The 20434-nt window shown below is 33.0% G+C and overlaps 1 protein-coding gene across 1 annotated transcript in view; it reads right to left on the reverse strand.

The window, feature by feature from the left end:
• The window catches only part of LOC117181998 (protein dachsous), a 318444-nt gene that overhangs the window by 41376 nt on the left and 256634 nt on the right, over positions 1-20434 (reverse strand). Inside the window, exons 4-6 of the mRNA XM_033375018.1 lie at positions 11166-11332; positions 7102-7506; positions 2697-3105 (exon numbers count right to left, since the gene is read on the reverse strand). Coding sequence (XP_033230909.1) covers positions 2697-3105; positions 7102-7506; positions 11166-11332 — 981 coding nt within the window. The remainder of the gene's footprint in view (positions 1-2696; positions 3106-7101; positions 7507-11165; positions 11333-20434) is intronic.

The following is a 20434-nucleotide window of genomic DNA, read 5'->3' on the forward strand; positions in this document are numbered from 1 at the left end:
CTATAAGAGAAATCATTCGTCCCTTCATGCCACTATGATTGCAATGACCCCAGAAAAATACCGTTAAAATAACGTATTTGTCGAGCTGGATCGCGTGTCACTTTGCGATTTTGTTTTCTTATATTTTCATATTTATATTGTTTATAGATATGTTTCGAAAAAAAGAACAAGGGGTTTAGACTTCAGAGACAAGGGACCACTTATAAACTACGTCACCAACTTTGGGCATTTCTGACCCTCCCCAAGCCTCAGGAGAAATAGGGTGAATTTTCAGTAAAAAAAAGATTTTCTACCCAAAGAAATACATTTTCAAACCAAAAAGACAAAGAAAGATTACTTTTCTACCATAAAAGATGAATTTTCAATCTAAAAGAACGAAATTAGAACATTGAAAAGATGCTTTTCTAACCAAATTGTCGAATTTGCAAACAAAAAAAGATTAAAATTCATTAAAAAAATAGTTGCGTTTTCAACTAAAAAAGATTTTAAAAAAGGAATATCTAAATTTTTAATTTAAGAAACTCATTTTCAACAAAAATAACGAAGTTTCAGCCAGTTGAATTCAACCAAGAAAGACGAACTTTCAAAAAAATAGTGGAATCCTATACCAAAATAGTTGAAAAAATCCAAAAAAGTCTTTAGATAAAAAAATTACAACCATAAATATATGATGTTTCAACAAAAAGGTTTCAACAAAAGGTTAATTTTCTACCAAACAATTACATTTTTAAATTAATAGTTTAATTTTCAATAATATAGATCAATTTTCAACCAAAATTGTTGAATTTTCAAGGCTAAAAGACGAATTTTCTACAAAACAGTAGAATTTTTAAACGACAAGTATGAATTTTCAACAAAAAAGTTAATCTACATTAAAATAGTTGAATTTTCGACTGAAATTATGAATTTTCATGAAAGAATGCATTTTTTGTAAATTACTTCAACTTTCAACCAAGTAGTTGAGTTTTCATAAAAAAAAGGAATTCTTAACGAAACATGTAGAGTTGATTCCCCAACCAAAAAAGATTTTAATTTGGAATCTGAAACAGTAATTCAACGAAAAAAGAGGAATTTTCTACAAAATACATGAATTTTCAACTGTAAAAGATCAATTTTAAACTAAAGTTATCAATTGTTTAACAAAAATGAAATAAGTGAATAAAGGGACGAATTTTCAGTAGAAGAATTGAAACATGAAACCAGATAGTTGAATTTTCGACGGAGAAAATGATTTGTTAAACCAGAAAATTAATGTTCTATCAAGAAATACGAATTTGCAATAAAATACATGAATTCACAATAAAATAGTTGAGTATTTAACTAAAAAAAGATCAATTTTTATCTGAACAGTTGAATTCTTAACTAAGGAAAAAAAGCCAACTAAAAGTGGAACATGTAAATTTTCAGTAAGAGAAAATTCATTTTGAACCAAAAGCAGAACAAATTTTTAATTAAATAGTTAATAGATGAATCTTTAAACAAAAAAGATAATTTTTCAAAAAAATGGTTGCAATTTGAAGGAATCAATAAAATTTTCATGGAAATAATAGAATTCTGGACAATAAAAAGCATGATCTTTTAATCAAAAATAGTTGGACTTTCTGACTTGGTTCAATAAATTCAGTTCGAATTTAAGCGAAAAAACGAGAAAAAAAGGTGAAAAGGGGCGAATAGTCTGAAATAAGAATGTGATTTCAAAACTTATACAGTTATTAATGAACTGTACCATTGCAGGGCCATCTTTCGCAAAAATTCGCAAATTTTGATGAAATTTATCATCGGGAAACTTCTAAAACTTTTACTCTTATCCTTTTGTTCTTAAAAGTAGTTTCCTACCTCAAATCAATAACGTACTTTATGGAGAGCCTCTGAAGTTTTAGGCTAAAAGGAGAAAAGAAAAACCATACTTTATACAGTAGACTCTCGCAAAGCGCCTGCTTCCTTAAGCCACGCCCCTAAGTCTTGGTGGGAAATATCTCTGATACGCATTGGCGGATCATATTTGAATATTGTCTAGCGCTTACTGAATTTGGAGGCAATGGAAAGAAGAGGCACTTGGCGAGAGAAGGCGTTTTGTGGAAAAGGTAATTTGTGAGAGTCTTCTGTAGATTCTAAACTGATGCAATTCTCTTGCAGCTCAACTATCTAGTATTTGGAAGTCTCATTATAGGGAAATAATAACAGCTGATTCTTTTTTTTATAGTTATTTTTTCAAGCAAACAAAAATCTACGAAGGCTTCAATTTAATTTCTAAAGCCTCAAACTCTGCTTACAAGAGGAGTATGAACTGTTTGAAGTACACATGTTCCCATGAGCCGTATGCCAATCATGTATCGTATATAAGGCGTATTCAAGTCGCTCTCAAGACCCTCTTTAAAAACGCTCGTTCGTGTTTGACGTTCCTTCTCGAGCTAATAATTCGCCACGACACGTAAGCGAAAGAGGAAATGACACTCTTTAATTTCTTGCATTCAGTATACTGCTATCAAAGTGGAAAATTCTCGTTTCACTTCGAGAGTTTATTTTTCTAGAGTTCATGAGAATTTTATTGCATTTCAAAGTCCAATTAGTATACAAAGTCTTTAGACACGATAGAATATTCTTAGAAGGATACATTTAAAAAAGAGACAGAGAATCCATTAAAATTAAACATCTAGAGAAGAGATTTTAGAAATGATCATGATTTAGAGACTTACCTGTATCTGGATCGACAGTGAAGCTGCTGTTGGCTTGGACGACCGCATACCTCAACAAGGCATTTTTACCAAGATCAGGATCAGAAGCTGCTACAGAACCCACTAAAGTACCAGAAGGCAAATTCTCTAAAAGCTCGAATACGTAAAAGTCTTTTTCGAATCGGGGTTCGTTGTCGTTGTCATCCAAAACTGTAATTAGAACCGAAGCACTCGCAGTTGCAGCCGGAGAACCATTATCAGTTGCCAAAACAGTGAGAGCGTATCGATCTATCATTTCTCGATCCAGTTTTTGGGCCAGGAAGATCCAACCTGTGTTTGAACTGATGCGAAAAGCTGGAGAACCTTGGAGACGATAACTCAACCTGGCGTTATTTCCGGTGTCAAGATCAACTGCCGTTACTTGCAAGATCTATAAAAAAGTAAACGAAGCTCCATTTATTGTCCAGTCGGATATAATCACAAGATGATTTTTCAATCCAAAAGGACGAATTTTCAAGAAAATAGTTACATTTTTTAACTAAAAAAGGCGAGTTTTTAACGAAACATTTTAATTTTCAACAAAACAGTTGATTTTTTAAACAAATTGTTGAATTTTCAACCTGCGCATGTGAATTTTCAATTAAATGATTGAACTTTCAAACAAAAAGATTGCTCCAAACAAAAACAGTTGCATTATCAACAAAAACACGATTCTGAAAAAAGTAGTTGAATTTTCGACTATAAAATAATACTTTCTAACCGAATACTTAAAAATTCAACAAAATTTTGACTTTGTATAACCAAATACTGGAATTTACTGATCACAAAGTTGAATTTCCAACCACATAGTCGTATTTTCTAAATCAAAAAATAATAAACAATTAAACATGAACTAAACACAGTTGAATTTTTAAACAGAGAAGTAAAATTTTTAACCGAAAAGTTGATTTTTTAAAAAATCAAATTAATTTGAAACAAAGTAGTTAAATTTTCATCCACAAATACATTTTCAACTAAACTGATGAATCTACAACAAACAAATTAAAAAAAAAAATTAGTTCAAGTGTTAACCCAACAAATAAATATTTTCAACTTGAAGATTTTTCTACAAACAATTGTTTTTTGAACCCGGAGATATTAATTTTTACCAAAAATACGAATTTTCAAGAAAATAGTTTAATTCTTACCCAAGATGATATTTCAACAAAAATAATAAATTTTTAACCAAAAAATGCATTTTTTAACGAACTAGTTCAACTTTCAACCCTGAAGTACAATTTCCCAAACAAAAAGTCGAATTTCTATCAAACAAATATTTTTCAGTCAAATTAGAAAAACAGTTTATCTAAACTGTTGAACATTTAAGCCAAAAGTTGAATTTTCTATATAATAGTAGAATTTTAAACCCGAAAATATTCATTTCCATCAATAAACTTACAAAGCCATTTCCCTCTCGGGTTGGGCGTGACTCACTCGGTGGGGAAAGGAGTAATGTGGGGAAGGGATAGAGAATTTTCAGATTGATCCAGAATTCTCGTGTTGCTGATCAATCTCTCTAGCAATCACCCCAAGTGAAGATCCTCACAAAGTCGATATGTAAGGTTCCCCACTTGGGTCCATTAGTGGCCAAGGTCTTTTCTTTCAGGCGTCATTCACTCTACTGACACTCTTTTTATTAACTATTTGCCGCCATACTTTCCTGTCCTGGCATACTTCTCTAGCTTCTTTTATGTACATGCATTTTTTCATGCAGGCTCTCGTGTTTCTGTGACTTCTTATGTCTCTTCTAACTAGGGCCTCATTCACAAATTCTAACCATTCTTTCCGCGGTCTACCTCTGGGCACGCTGCCATTTACTTTACCTTGACACACTTGTTTCGTTAGTCGTTCATTTGGCATTCTCTCAACATGCCCGAACTATCTTAACCATTTCTTCCCCATGTATCTACTAGCGTCTCTTCTGCACAACATTCTGTTAGAATTATCTCGTTACTTACTTTGTCAATCAGAGTTTTCCCGCATATTGTGTCTTACCATTTTAGCTTTATTTGATGTATTTTTACTTCTGATAAGGGGATCTGCTCTATCAATAACTTTTTTTCCTTCGTTTATGCGTCTATCTAATTCCTCATCTATCTTCCCGTCCCTAGTAAATAAGCTATCAAGGTATACGAACTTATCAACTTGTTCAATTCGCTCATCATTTAATAAAATATTGCATAGCGTTTTCTCACTCTTTCCTTCGAACACCATAGTTTTTGTTTTATTTGCGTTAATATTGAGGCCCATACTCTTCATGCTTGCATTTAGTTTAATCAACATTTTTTGTAAGTCTTCGATTGACTCTGCCGTAAAAACCTCATCATCTGCGAACGCTAACCCTCGTACCCTTACTGTTTCGAGATCCACACCCTCTTCGTCGAAAAGAGCCATTCTTAAACACTTGTCCATAAATAAGATAAATAACCATGAAGACATAACTCATCCTTGTTTAACTCCTTGAATAATATCGAAACAGTCACTCAATTTCATATTCACCCTTACAATCGCTTTGCTACCCGTATATATTGTTTTTATAGCTTGTAGGAGCCATCCATTAACTTCATACACTTTCAGGACTGCCCAAGGTTTACTTCTATCTACCTTGTCAAGAGCTTTTTTTAGTTCAACAAATGCACAGAAAACTTAATTTAAAAAAATGCATTCTTAACCAAAAAAAGAAGAAATTACAATCAAGATTATTCGATTTCTACCAAAAAAGTCAAGTTATTAACTACAAAAGATCAATTTCTAAACAAAAATGGATTTTCAAAAAAATGGTTAGATTTTCAACCAAAAAGATGAACTTTAAAAAATGCTTAAAACAGTGGATCAATTCTTACACAAGTAGTTGCAGTTTTTTAATTTAGAAAGTCCATTTTTAACCAAAAAAGGAATAATTAAATTTTCAGTGAAAAAATAAATTTTTAATAAAAAAAGAGTTGTCAATCTAAGAGATAATTTTTAAATTAAAATCATGCAAGTAAATGAATTTCGAACCAAAAAAGATTAATTTTCGACGAATAATGTAAGAGCAGATATTTCAAGAAAAAAGTATTTTTATTTTAAATAAAAAACATTAACATTAATTTTCAACCAAAAAGTTTCATTTTAAAACGAAAGAGACAATGTTTTAAAAAATAGTTGAATTTTCAACCAAAAAATATTTCACTAAAATTTTCAACATTAAAATAGGGATCTTCAACAAAAAAAAGTTAAATTTCTACAGAAATCGTTAAATTTTCTACCCAAAAAGATAAATTTTGAATAAGAGTTGAATTTTCAAGAATAAAGAATGACTTTTTAGGAAAGCTTGTGAATTTCTAAAAAAAAGAATCAAATATTCTTGACCGTTATTTAGGTTAACCAGACGTACTCATTTAGGAGGACATGTTCTTCTTTTCGCCTGATTGTGCTCCTGTCCTCTTAAACTTTTGAAAACCCATAAAGTGTCCTACTTTTTGTTTAAAAGACAAAATAAAAATAATAAATATAGACAAATTAATAATTCAATTCTTTGTAATTTTGTTCTCATTAAGGGGGGGGGCGAGTCCCCCTTTTTTCCACTTTGGCATCTGGTCACCCTACCATTATTTCAAATGACTTTTGCAAAAATTCCTTGACTTTTACAATATTTTTTTCATAATCTCTGACTTTTACCTGAACAATTAAATTCCCTAAATTTCCCCTGATTTCCAGGTTTTTCCTAACCTACGGCCACCCTGGTAAAATAAATGAGAATGTTAGAGACGACAGGGGGGATATGATCTTGGTACCTCAGCCACTGAGTTCTTGCGCTAGTAGGATGATTGATGGAGATAAAAGAAGTGGAAGAAGAAAAGAGAAATGCATAGTCCAAGAATGAGACTCAGTGTGACGGGAAAGAAAGTAAAAATCTGCTAACTCTGCTATTAAGGGAGAAAGACTTTGATAAAGAAAAACTGATTTTCAAGATATGCAAATGTATGAACCTCCTGGAAAAATATTTGCTAGTTACGAGCTGCCAGAGTCCGGGGAGCTCCCCAAGAGGGAGATATTAATGATGACAAGGCGGAAAACCGAAATCACCTAGAAACGCATTTCCTGGTTGTCCAGGGTGAAAAGCTGAGATGGTACAAGTCTGAGAAACTAGAGAGGATGTGATAGAGGTTGTTAACTCCCGTTTCTCACTGGAGAGTTGAGATCCAGAATGATCTGGCTCAATAGCAGTTCATAGATAGGCTCGTCCTTCTCTTTTTATCATCTCCACTCTCTTCGGTCCCAATCCCGTCATACCAAGTGCTGCTGAGTAAAGTGGGGCGTGCGGAGCTAATGTTGCCCATGTGTGAGTCGCAACTCCGACAAATAAATGTTCGCGTGACGGGCGTGTAATGAAGATTTTTCTCACCTGTGAATCGAGCCTGGCGCCTTCGGGAACTTCTACGTGATACTCATTTCTCTCGAACACTGGGGGGTTGTCATTCACGTCCTGCACCTCGACGCTGAGGCTCAGGTTTGCTGAGAGGCCTGCGCCATCCAGAGCACTTATCAAGAGGCTGTGCCTCTGCTGGGTCTCGTAATCCAATCTGCGTGCAAGGTACAACTCGCCAAGGCGAGCATCGATCCCGAAGAGGTCGTTGCTGTTCTGTGCCAGGATGTAGCGAATCGGGGACGACGGTGTCAGGTCTGGATCCGAAGCATGGGCTACGTACAAGGGCGTGTGTAATGGATGAGATTCCGGAACGGATATTCGGGCGGAGTTGGTTGGAAAGGATGGAGGGTTGTCGTTCACATCCTCCACTGTCAACTCGATCTGGAAAATAAAGATTAAGAGAGTTATTATCAAAAATAAATAAGAATTTAAGAGATGGCTGAGACTAACAGCTTTGACCATCAAGACTTCCTGAAGAGTCACAGCAGAGTGTCCACTTAAACTTCAAAACAAAATTTCAGACTATTTCTCGGTTTTCACGAACAGAAATTACGTTTTCTCGGTTGCCCTTAACCGTTTATATTAATAATTATTCAATACTAATTGGATTATTTCATAAATTTTGAAAAGAATTAAATATTTTAGAACTGCGCGGTGAAAGATATCATTTAATTGGTTGTAAAAGTAACTTAAGACTTCTCAGATTAAAATACTCTCAAAACAGGAGAAATAGGGTGATTATTCAAGAAGATTTAAGAATAAATTCTTTTAAATAACATTAATGTACGTACCATATTCATTGTTCATGAGATTTCAAGTAAAAATATATTTCATTTTTAACAAAAGCGCATTTCTAACCAGAAAAGATCCATTTTCAACAAAAAAGTTAACTTTTTTAGCTGAATAATCCAACGTTTTATAAAGAATTTAACTTTTAAAGTAAAAAGATTAATTTTGAACTAAATAGTTCATTTCCAACCAAGAAAAATCAATTTTCAACTATAGATTTGAATTTTCAACCAATGCAGATGAATTTTCTATCCAAAATGACGAATTTTAAAGAAAAAATAACAGTCAAACCTTTGACTAAACATGATGACTTTTAAAGAAAAAAATTGATTTTTTCATCGAAAAATTAAATTTTTAACTCAATAGTAGACATTTCAAAGAAAACGAATTAATTGTCAACCAATTAATTAAATCTTGAACAAAACAGATAAGTTTCTAACCAAAAGAGATTAATTCTAGACTAAAAATATGATAATAGACATTTTAATTAAAAACAATTACCTTTTAACCATATAAGAAGAATTTTCAATAAAAGAAGATGACTTTTCTGCCAAAAGATGCATTTTCAATCCAAAAAGATAAACGTGCAACAAAACAGTTAAATTTTTACCAAAAAAATGATCTTTCAACAAAATAGTTTAAAATTTAACCGAATAATTAAATTTTTAACCAAAATATATGGCTTAAGGAGTTAAGCACCAAGAAAAATTCATTTTCGAACGAAAAATTAACTTTAAAATCCTAAATATAAAATTATCTTTAATATTTGAAAGAAGATGGTTGGTAACACGACGTCCAATTCCCAATACATTTTGTTCGAAAAGGTGGACGATATTTATTGCAAAAGTAAAACAATTCTGCAAATTTCCGGTTTAAAAAAAAAATTACTGGCTTTTTCAAAGTATTCAACATTCCAGGCTAATTCCCGGTTTTCACGGTAAGTGGCCACCCTGCGCAGCATTCTTTGTAATCTTAAACTCTACGAATAGATTTTAGAACTTCTGATGAAGTGACATCAGAGTGGGATTCTTTTTTGGATCAAGGAGTATTCTCCTGGAAAAAATCGCCAAGGCATACCATGTTTAGAGGAGAATTGACAACTATTCATGCAGCAGAGGTGAATGAAATAAAAAGTAAAAAAAAATGTAAAGAATCGCATTCTCTATTTTTCACTATACGTATTCGGCTATCGAATGGCATCGTGCTAAACATGCAAATGTTTGTATAGAATGCCAACTACACTTCAGTAATAGATGAAGACTGGGGAATTTTAACTTCAAAAGGAGCCGCCGACTACTGTCTCTTCTGCAAAACGTTATTCTCTGATAAGCATTGATCACCAAACACTTTAAAAGAAGAGATCTAGCATTATATAATAATATTAATCAATCTAATTTTTCTTCTTATCTTTGAGTTTATTGGATAATTATCAAAGCCATAACTAAAATTTTTTACCCAAAGCTAATTGTTAATTTTGCGCCTCCTCCTCCTCCTCCTTCTACACCTCAAAAAAATACCGTGTCCGGTGAATGTTTAAAAAATCTCAAGATTGAAATAGCAGGCCTCGGACTCATTTGAGAAATTCAAAATGGTGTTAATAGTAGCTTAACTTTTGAACATAGTAAGGAATAGTGTCTTCCAATTTTTTTAAAGAAATCTGATCATTTCTTTAGAAATCCTTTCAAATTCTCTAAATTTGATGAAATCCCTGAAAATCTCTGAAATGCCGGGAATCCGCAGAAATCCCTAGGAGTTCCTTCAATCTTAATAATTTTATTTATTTACTAAAGTCCTTTAGAAATCCCTTGGAATTCATCGAATTTTTTTTTAAATATCACAAATATCCTGGATGCATTTTTAAAATGCTTTGCAATTTTCAGATATTATTGGAAAACCCTTAAAAACTGTTAAATTTCGTTATATACCTTAGAATTTTAAATACCCTTAATATTTTAAAATCCTTCTGAATACTTTAAAATTTATAACTTCAAATAAATCTAGTGAAATCCCTGGTAATCCCAAAAAAGTTCAATGAAATTTCCTAAAACATCTTGAAATCTATAACATCTTGCATGATTCCCAAAAAAATAATGAAATCTTTGAAACCCTTTAAAATCCCGTAAAAAACACAAAATCAGAGAAGGCCTTTAAAATCCCTTGAATCCCTTGATTTATAATTCTTGAACAATTTAAAATATTTGTTTTGACAATCCTACAACATACTTTCGCATCTCATTAAATTTCTCCTTATTTTTTAAAATACACTATATTCCTTAAAATCCTTTGCAATTTTTGAAGCCCCTAATCGTGTAAAATCCCATATACAAATATATGAATTCCTTAAAATCCTTTGAAGCCTTTAAAATCCTTTGATATATCTTGAAACTTTTGAACTCTTGAAATTTCTTGAAATCATGTCAAATATTCTAAAATCTTTCAAACCCCTTGAAATCTATTGAAATTTTGTAAATCTTTAAAGTTCTTGGAGATCCTATAAAATTAAAATTCCCTTGAAATACTTTCAAACCCCATGACTTATCTTTAAACTTGTAATATCGTTTTCCAAATTTGAATTTTTGAGATAGCTTATATGTTATTTTAGCCAATCAGCGTAGAATTTTGAAATTATGATTAAATGCAAAGTGAAAAAGTAGTTACTTTAGTGAGCTATTCGCGAAAACAGTAGCATTAGTGTAACTTTTTTCAAAATAGTAGTAGTAAAATAGTTTCATCGTTAAAAATCTACCGGAAGATGACGAATCTTTCCTGACTATTAGTTGCAAGAATACAGTGTAATGAAGTAAGTCTTACGAAGGTCAACCCTGCCACTTGCATTATAATTTTTTCCTCGAATGATTATGTTTCATATTTCTATTTTGAATAAGATTCGTAATTTATCAGCCTTGCTGACTGAAACGAATGTTCAGAAATTAATGACTAGAATCAGTCAAGCGTTGAGTACCAAAAACAATTAAAAGGTTAGCCTAACATTTTCATAAATAATAAACATCTTGAGAAACGTCTAATGTAATATGCACGCACCTATTCATAATTACGAAGAGTGCTACTTTGTGAAGCTATTATCTGAAAATTGTGGGTTTGGGTGACGGTAAATCTTATGGGAGCATACATGGTTTGCAAAACTAGTAGGGCGGACGCACATTATTTATTTGTGTGCCTATACGGATATTAAAAATCAAGATATTCCCAGTGTGATAATAGTTAGTAGTTATTACCCAGCATTCACTCACCTGACAGTACCCCACCGAGAGTCCATCTCGGGCCTCAATGCTCAGGATATATTTATCCCGGGCCTCTCTATCCAGAGGTTGTCTGGTTCGCAGCATCCCTGAGTTTGAATCTATAGATAAATCTGGTTCATCTGTGACTAGATAAAATCGGGTCGATCTTTCACCCCCTGAAACAAAACAAAAAATCATTCATCAGTAATAGTCCAGTGACTAATTATCGAATCTCTACATTCAAACTCGACTAAAAACAAACTCCCTGGAAATTCCATTTTTTTATAAGTATTTCATATTTTTGTGTGATATATGACATATGAAGACTTTGTGAAACTCTTCGCCTGGGGTGATTGTTAGAAAGTTTGGTCAGCGATCAGTGCCGCAACTTTATTAAAGGATAAGTAATTTCCTAATGGTAGAACTTTCCAGGGATTTAATTAATAATAGTTTCATTTAGAAAGCTTTGACAAATTATATTACGAGATATTTTTGCATATATTATCACCATCGATTAATTATATAAATTTATAACACTAGAAACATAATTAATCTTTTTTGAAGTTTAATTTTTAAAAATCTTTATTTTATCTCCACGTACTTAAAATTCAGTACATATTCAACCTATTATTTCCAATGGAAGATATTTTTCAGTTTAGTATATACCCTCTAAAAAGGCGGTCTGTATTAAATTCAATTTAAAATGATTCATATTCCTAATATTTCAAGTAAAAATATTAATTTTTAACCATATAAACGAATTTTTACCCAAATAGTTGAATTTTTAACCAAAAGATGAATTTTTAATCAAGAATATTAATTTTCGACTAACAGAGACAAACTTTTAAGTAAAAAAGATAAATTTTCAACACAAAAATCAAGAAGGTAAATTTTTAGTCAAAAAATTAATTTCTAACTACGGAAATTAATTTTATACCAGAAAAAGATAAATTTGCAATCAACGATTAGAATTTTAAACCTAAATAAGCTCAAATTTTCAACAAAATGGTTAAATTTTCAACCAAGAAAAATTAATTTTCTACAAAAAAAATTTCAATAAAGTACAGCAAGATTTAATAAAAAAAGTTGAATTTTCGATTAAAAAGGATAACATTTCAAAGGAAAATGTAAATTATTAAATTTTCAGTAAAAAAATTTAATTTCCAACCAACGATATTTAATCAAAAATTAATTATTCTTAAACAACAAATGTTTAATTTTGCGAAAAAAAGATGAATGCGCAGAAAAATAGTTGAAACTTCAACTAAAACAGATGAATTTTTAACCAAACAGTTGCATTTTGAAACAAATATTTAATTATCCGCCAAAAAATTAATTTCAACCAATAAAAAACAACTTTTAACAAGATAGATACGTTTTTACCCAAAAAATGAATTTCTAGCAAAGTAGTTTCAATTTCAATTAAACAATTAATTTTCAACCAAACATTGGAATTTTTGACCCAATAGTTGAATTTTCAATCACGCTATCAAAGTATTGAGCCAAAATAACGAATTTTCAACAAAAGCCTTGGATATTCTGCTAAGTAAGATTAAGTATTATGTGATGCTTAATACTTGAATGGAATATAATTGGGATTCAGAATTCGTGAAAGATTTTCGGAAGAATTTCGAGAAAAATTTATCAATCCGCATCTAATTAGACTTCCTTCATTTGTTGCCAGTTTGCTCACAGAGTCGTGTCAACGACAAAGTTGTCTCCGTAAAATATTTACTCCGAACATTATCGGATTTCAAGAGTTCGTTGTAGGAGAAACTCCATAGTAGTTTTCTCCATTCACTAATCGAGATACGAGCATCGATGACCTTTTAGTGTAAGCTACTGGGTGCAATCAAAACCGTGTACTTCAATTGCGTTAGACTCATAAAAGCTTTATCTGGGTCTGTAATCTGTGAGAACTTTGACTTTTCGAGTGTTTCACAGTCTAATAGAAATACTTTATCATCCACGTAGATCCCTTGTCAACGTTTAACTATAAATCGTGAATAAAACGACACTGGGAGCAAGCCATAACTTCTGTTTCTGACACAATATAGGAATTAAAGTTTAATAACCCTTCCTTAAGCTTAACGGCTTCAATGATTTCAGGTTTTCCACTACTAAGAGATCTGATTAATGCTGGAATTTTTAAGTTTAAGTTGATCTGCTTGAGGCCAAAGTGGCGTAATTGGTTAATGCTCCACTCATGGATAGTAGTGGCGTTTCCGGTTCAAATCCTGATTGATGTAGATTTTTTTTTATCCTTTAACAATTATTTTTCTGAAGAAATCGTTTTAACATCGAAATTTGTATTAATTAAGTCAAAGTTAACTATTAAAAATTTCAAGGATTAACTAGGATTTTAATAGATTTCAACAAATTTGAAAGATTTTAAGTAACTTTCAAAATTTTTAAGGGAGTCTAAGAGTTTGCACAGGATTGCATTGTGTTGACATTTTTGTTTGAAAAAATCTAAACATATCGGACATGAAAGTTCTTCAGCTAAACTCGGGAGATGGTTTTATGCAATTTTCGTCTGCCGTGGTCAGACTTGAAGGTAAATTCTAGTACTTCTAATAAAGACCCACCTTATTAAAAAAAAAGATTCACAGGCCCATACCTAGTGAATTGGGGTTATCTAGAGTCTAGACTTAAATGGACCAGCGTAAAGTTCACTTCACCCCCTCAAATTGTTAACGTAGTTTACAGACGGCCCTAAGTTGCCGCAAGTTATTCAAACTGAAACTTTTTCAGGAAGTAAATGGCACCACGTTCGCATGAAGTTTCAGTTCGATTAGAAGCCCAATTTCCTAAGGAAGCCAACGCTTGCTTCACCCACAAAGTGCTAGTACAACTAGTGTTTATTGTGTATGTTAAGTAATATTTCTTATAGCAGCGTTTCTTGGTAGCTTTCTGTATTTATTTCTTACACTGTACCTCCTCAAGAGAATCAATACTTGAAGTAAAATTCTTTGTAAGTTCTTTCATGTTGCAAGTATTGTTAATTTTTCTTGTTCGCTGTAACAAGGAGTAAAGGCCGAATAAGATCTGTACCCACGCTAAATGGCCGCCAGTCGACGCCGCGCCGACCAAAGTCTCATGTGGTGGTAAAATACCAAGGCAGAACGACAAGACAATGGCCGGCGACAATAAGGCTCGATCTCTGTGAAAAATATTTTTAAAAATTATGCTACCATAGACACAACTTAAGGGGCAGAACAACAAAGTCTGGATTCTTCAGAGTACACGTTGTGTAAATACCGACAATAATGGATGCAACCTTTGCCATTTCAAACTCTCTCTAAATTCAGAGTTCAGACACTTTTTCTATCATATTTCTCTGATATCAGGGTTGCTGCAAAATCCCCATTTTCCCTGACTTTTTCCTCACCTGTAGCAACCCTACGAAATATGAATTTTGATTAGAATTCTTGGCGAGTCAGAAATTTAATTTAATCTTTCTCTCTTCCACAAGATTTGAAAAATGGATGTTTCTTTCGGAGAGAAATTCAGATAAGAGCTTGAGAATCGTGTGCAGGAATACAAAGATGAAATCGAAGAAAATAATGGTTGAATATGAAGCTGGGGAATGGAGAAGAGAAGAGCGAGAGTGGCGCTAGCATTGATGGTGAAGGTAGATAAGGACATAATATGCGAGATAAGAGGGGCATAATCGAGGGTAGAAGGAAAGAGAGAAGGAAAGTGCAGGCAGGATTTGAAGGAGGCTTCTATCGACGCTGTTACATCCATTCTCATCTACATTACAGACATAGCCTATGCCGTGGAGTAGAGTAGACGACCACAGAATGTGCAGCTTCTGGCCTGAAATATATATACATTTCCTTGTATTCATACGTCATGTTCACCGAGAGACATGGACTCTGGTTTAACTGGGAAGATCGTTAGTTGGCATAAGACTCGAAATGACATTCATAGCGAATATAATAAACTACTCTACATCCCGTTTTGGACTCTTTGGAATAAAATTCATCACTGATCCATTTTGATATCAAGTTTAATACACTACTTTTTCGTTTATCTCGGTGTCAATTTCATTTGGCGTTTATTGTTTTTTCCTCAAAAATTCAAAATTCTGAACGAAATTTTGTTCTTTATTGATTTTCTAGGTGTCAGGTTGTTTTTATAAACGAAGAAGAATATATAAATGTCAGGGAAAATGTATAATCGATCAGGGAAAAGTCGGGGACTTTCGAATTCGGGATTTTGTAGCAACCCTGTTTAAGAACTAAAATCTATTTGTTCATCTCGCTTTCTAATTTGTGCAAAAGGAATGAGAAAAGAGTTTGCAAATCAGATTCAGAGAAGAGCAATCCGTCGCTCGTCTACGAATCGAGGACGTTATCTGGACAGGATCGAACTTTAATGTCCTGAGAGGGAAGGATATGCCACGACATGTCAATATGTAAAGAGAGTAGTCGAGTGGGATCAAGAACTGAAGAGAATAAGAAATGAAAGAAAAGAGGGAAAAGAGGAAGGAGAGAGACAGAAAAGGAAGAACGATATATAATAGAAAGAAGAAGAAAGAGGACAGTAAGAAACAGAATATTGAGGAAAAGGAGAGAATGCGAATGAAGGAAAGGATTAGGAAAGGGGAGACAAGGAAAGAAAGAGAAGGAACAAGCAAGACCCCCGTCAACGACAGCGTGCCTTTCCCGCGGTATCGCTTCTTCATCGCATTCGTCGCGTCGCTCGACGCTCGCTCGATCAGCGGCTAATCATCATTATTTAATTACGAGATTGTTTTTACTCCGAGGTAGTGTGTCGCCTCCTCGTTCAGCCACTCCCGCGTATACGAAAACCGGGCCTCGATTTACGTATCCGAATTAATTCTTAATTCTTAATTAAATACTGCCGAATTCTTAATTGAATATCATTAAATTGAATATCCCAAAAATATAAAAAATATAAAAATATCGCCATTTAATTAAATTATAGAACAAAGATTTTGATTTTAGCTACCGCAAATTAGAACCATTTTTTCCTTGTGTCTTGTGTCAGAAAAACTCGACGGAAAAGGATGATCAAAAGGGTAGAATAAAGCGATCAGCATTTTCCCCTTTTAAAAATCTAGATCCAACATATTCACGAATCATCTTCGTCGATTTTCTTCCATTCTTTCTTCTCACCCTTCACTGCCATCCTAGGATTGGAAGTAGTGCAATCCTTTTTGCCTCTGTCTTTATCTCTTACTTTGAGGCTCGTTCTATCTTCGTCCTCTTCTCTATCTCCATTTCTTTCCGCTTGGCTTTATCTGTCCTTTTCTATCACACAGATGGAATTCATTTCTAGTTCCTTGACTCCCGTTCTCGTGCGTGGTCTTCTTTCCTTGACTCCAAACCCCTTTCCCCTTCATGGGCACGACTCACTCGCGCTCCCACCGTCCAGCTTCAGTCGCAGCATCTCGATCCTTAATGTGATATTTTCTTACTCCTCCATTTCCTCGTTTTTCCCTTAATCGCCTCTTTCGACGCCACCCTCGTAATCACTGGAATGCTCGAAACGCGTTTACCGACAATTTACCCATACTTCAGTGACATTCAAGTACACCTCTTTATTTTCTTGATGACAAATTCTCGTTTGCTAAAAAGAAGAAAAAAGATACCAAAAGAAAATGGAATGAAAGATGAAGGAGAGGTTGATAGAGGCTAGGCTCTAGTAAGAATCCACTTTTGCTCTTGCACTAACGTTATCTTATTTGAACCTAATTATGTATCTATGCAGAGGCTTTAGTAGCTCTATAATCCGTCTCAGCCTATCAAGCTTAGTTTAATTTAATTCAATCAAGAACCACTTTCTCATCATATTTATTTATAAGAAGGATCATAAGTGATGAAGAGTTTGTTGCATCAATAGCTACTGGCATCTGATGCGAAAAATGGGGCTGCTGGATTCTGAACTGGTTATTCGCCATCAGCAATTTAATTGAAACTTAAAGCTCGATATGCAAAAACATTAGCTTGAGATGGAAACTATCAATAGCTACAATCTAAGGAAATAAGTTAAGATTAGGAAACACACTTTAAAGAGAATATAAGCTGGTTTTGAAACTTAACATAAAATATCATTACAGTCCTCAGCTAGTATGATATCTAGAGGACTAATTATTTCTTATTTGTTTCTTCAATTTCAAAATGTGGATTATATGTAGTAAACCCTGCTGAAAATGTTCGACAGGATTTAATAAAGAAAAACTGAATACTTTTCAACTCATTTTCTCTATCCGCAATTTCCAGAATTTTCTTCATATTTGTATCAAACGCTTTTGACAAAAATTCTATCAGAATGAATAATCAAGTAATCATATGTCTTTCAGAAAAGTTTAACAAACGTTTGGAGAGAATTGCTATTAATTTTTATTAAAGTAAAACAGGCCAGTGTCCCAATGATTCATTATGCATTTCTATAATTTTCTGGGTAAACATTCAATCCAATCCCATCAAATATGATATCTTAAATTTCCATCTATTTTAATGAGCTTCATCATAAGAATCTTATCCAATTTTATCAAATATTTTATCCGCAATTCTTGTCCATTTTAATATGCTTTTTTATAGAAATCCAAACATATGCATGATGTTTCACATAGCGGTTCAATTTAATACACTTTTCCGATAAAAATCCAATCAAATTTGTAAAAATTTGTCGGGAAATCTCATAATTTTCCATCAACCTTTTCTCATTGAAACTCTATTAAATCTTGCGCGCGAGACTGGTATCAAATCCTACATGTTCGAGAATCTTGACAGCTTTTTTCTTAAAAGTCTATCCGTCGAGAAATCTTATGCCTTCCTATCAAATTCTATTAGTTGTAAAATGTTATACTTTTCTCGAAAGTTTTTTATTGAAACTGCCAAATTATAAACTAAAATTTGATAGACATTTTTGAGATTCTGATACATAGGGCTTAATACAAGTATGAAGTAGAAAATATTTGACAAACCTCCAATGAGAAGCTATTGATGGAAAAGTATAATATTTCTCGACGGACAGAATTTGATAGATATTTTTTAAGATAGCATTTGAAACAAGTTCTGCAAAGATAAGATTTTACAGATTTTAATGAGAAACTGTTGATACAAAAGGATACGATTTCTCAAACGATGGAATATGATACAAACATGCAAGATTATCGAAATTGGGGCTTGATAAAAGCTTGATGCTGTTAAGATTTGATAGTTTCAATGAAAAGCTCTTGGCAGAAAAGTATTAGACTTCTGTATGAATAGAATTTTATACACATTTCCATAGGATTTGATACAGATCTTTTGCAGATAAAATTAGATAAGAGTGCCAATGAGAAACAGTTGATAGAAAAATAAAGGATTTCTAGATAGATAAAATTTAATAGAAGCTTTATCAAATGTGCTGATAGAAATTGATGCGCGATATTCGTTTCATTCAAATTGATAGGATTTTTCTTAAATGTGCTTATAGAATTTTATTTGAATTAGACTTCCTGACAGATTTCAAACAAATTGTCTCTGGATAGAAAGTATCTCGAATTCTATAATATTCTATATTTCTTTCAGCAGGGAAGACTAATTTAATTCAATCTGGAAGCTTTTAAAAAAATATTTCTGTACCCCTCTAGAATTTGTTGTACCGTTACTAGAAAATGTTAATAAGTTGCCGTAATTAGAGGAATGAAATCTAAAAAGAAAATTGTACTTGATAACAGTGTTTGCAGTCCTGGTCACGTTGGCGATCGAGTAAAAATAGTAAATCGCAGCAACGATTATGGGGTATGCTCATTCTGCGGAACTGGCCGGCTTTACCTTCACAGCTAGTTCGCAGCGCATCGGACTCTTCTCTTATTTTGCTAATTAACTCGTAACGGGCCATTTCACCCAGCAGCGAGGTCAGCTTTGCTTTCCTCTGTCGAAGCGGAAACCTTCCGCGATTACGATATCTCCGGTAGTAACGTAATAGCTACTGCGAATACGTATGGACAGAGTTGATACAAAATCCCAATTTTGAAATTCCCTGACTTTTTCCTGACAAAATTTTTCATTTTCATTTGAGAAAAAATAAAATTTCCACCAAATAGTTTAAATTACCACTAAAGTGATGAATCCTCGATATAAACAAATGAGTTCCCGATGACAAGTGTAATAGTTGAGATTTTTCAGTCAATAAAGAAAAAAAATCATTCAAAATCTTTAATTTGGAAGAAAAAATGTCGAATTTCCTGCAAAACAGTTGAGTCTTTAACACAAAAATATGAATTTTTAATTAAAATAATGAAAATTCAACCAAAAAAATGAATTTTTAATTAATTAGTTGAATTTTCAAACCAAAAGATGATCCACAAAAAAAAGACAGATTTCAAACAAAAACATCATTCTTTACAAAAAAATGCAATTTTTTTCAAACAAAATTAAAATAGTTACATTTTCAATTAGAAAAAAAGTTCAGCAAATAAAAACGAACTTTCAATAATGGAGTTGAATTTTTAACCAAAAAAGATTTTAATTTTAAAAGAATGATGAATTCAACAATAAAAATCGAATTTTTGACAAAATAGTCGAATCCTCCTCATTTGCATCCAGAGAATACACCTTGAATAGAAATATCCTGATCATGTTTCTTATCCCTAAAAATTCGCAAAATATTCCCAACCCGTGAATAAAACCGTTCAAGAAAGGTATAATTCTATTAGTAATGGATTGTACCACCAGATCGTATTCGTAAAAATTATGGGAGTCCCCTTGCCGCACAGAAAGAGAGGTGGGACTTCCCACGAGTCGGTTAGTGCAACTCTACAAATGTTCCTCTGAATATTACAAGTTCCCAAACAAACATCTGTCATTATTAATTAAAATCTTGAATATTAATATATATTTTTTCTTAAGAAATTTTAAAAGCATGAGTGGGGAATTAAATTCCGATTAGGCTGAGGTTTTTCAAAAAGTATTTATCGATCGGAATTTCTACTTGTCGAGTATCTATATCCAGCAGGATTTGAATCGATCTTCTTTCGCTTGAAGCCGCTTCCTGCAAAACAGAGATTGTTTTTAGTCTAGAAGGGGAATCGAAGCAGCGTCTACGCTCGTCGCGAAAGGAAACGTAGTATTTGCTTGTAAGGTGTACAAGGACGAAAGGGTGCTCATTAGTAATTCTCACTCTCCCCTCACCTCTCTCTCACTCTCTCTCTTCTTCGGATTCGTTCATCGCAAAAAGTCGCTCTTAATTCGTCTCACGGGTGCTGCTGCAAAACGTTCGTCTGGTCACTGAGGACCCTGAAACGAATCTTCTCA

This window comes from Belonocnema kinseyi, chromosome 10 (genome assembly GCF_010883055.1).
Source record: "Belonocnema kinseyi isolate 2016_QV_RU_SX_M_011 chromosome 10, B_treatae_v1, whole genome shotgun sequence".
NCBI lineage: Eukaryota > Metazoa > Arthropoda > Insecta > Hymenoptera > Cynipidae > Belonocnema > Belonocnema kinseyi.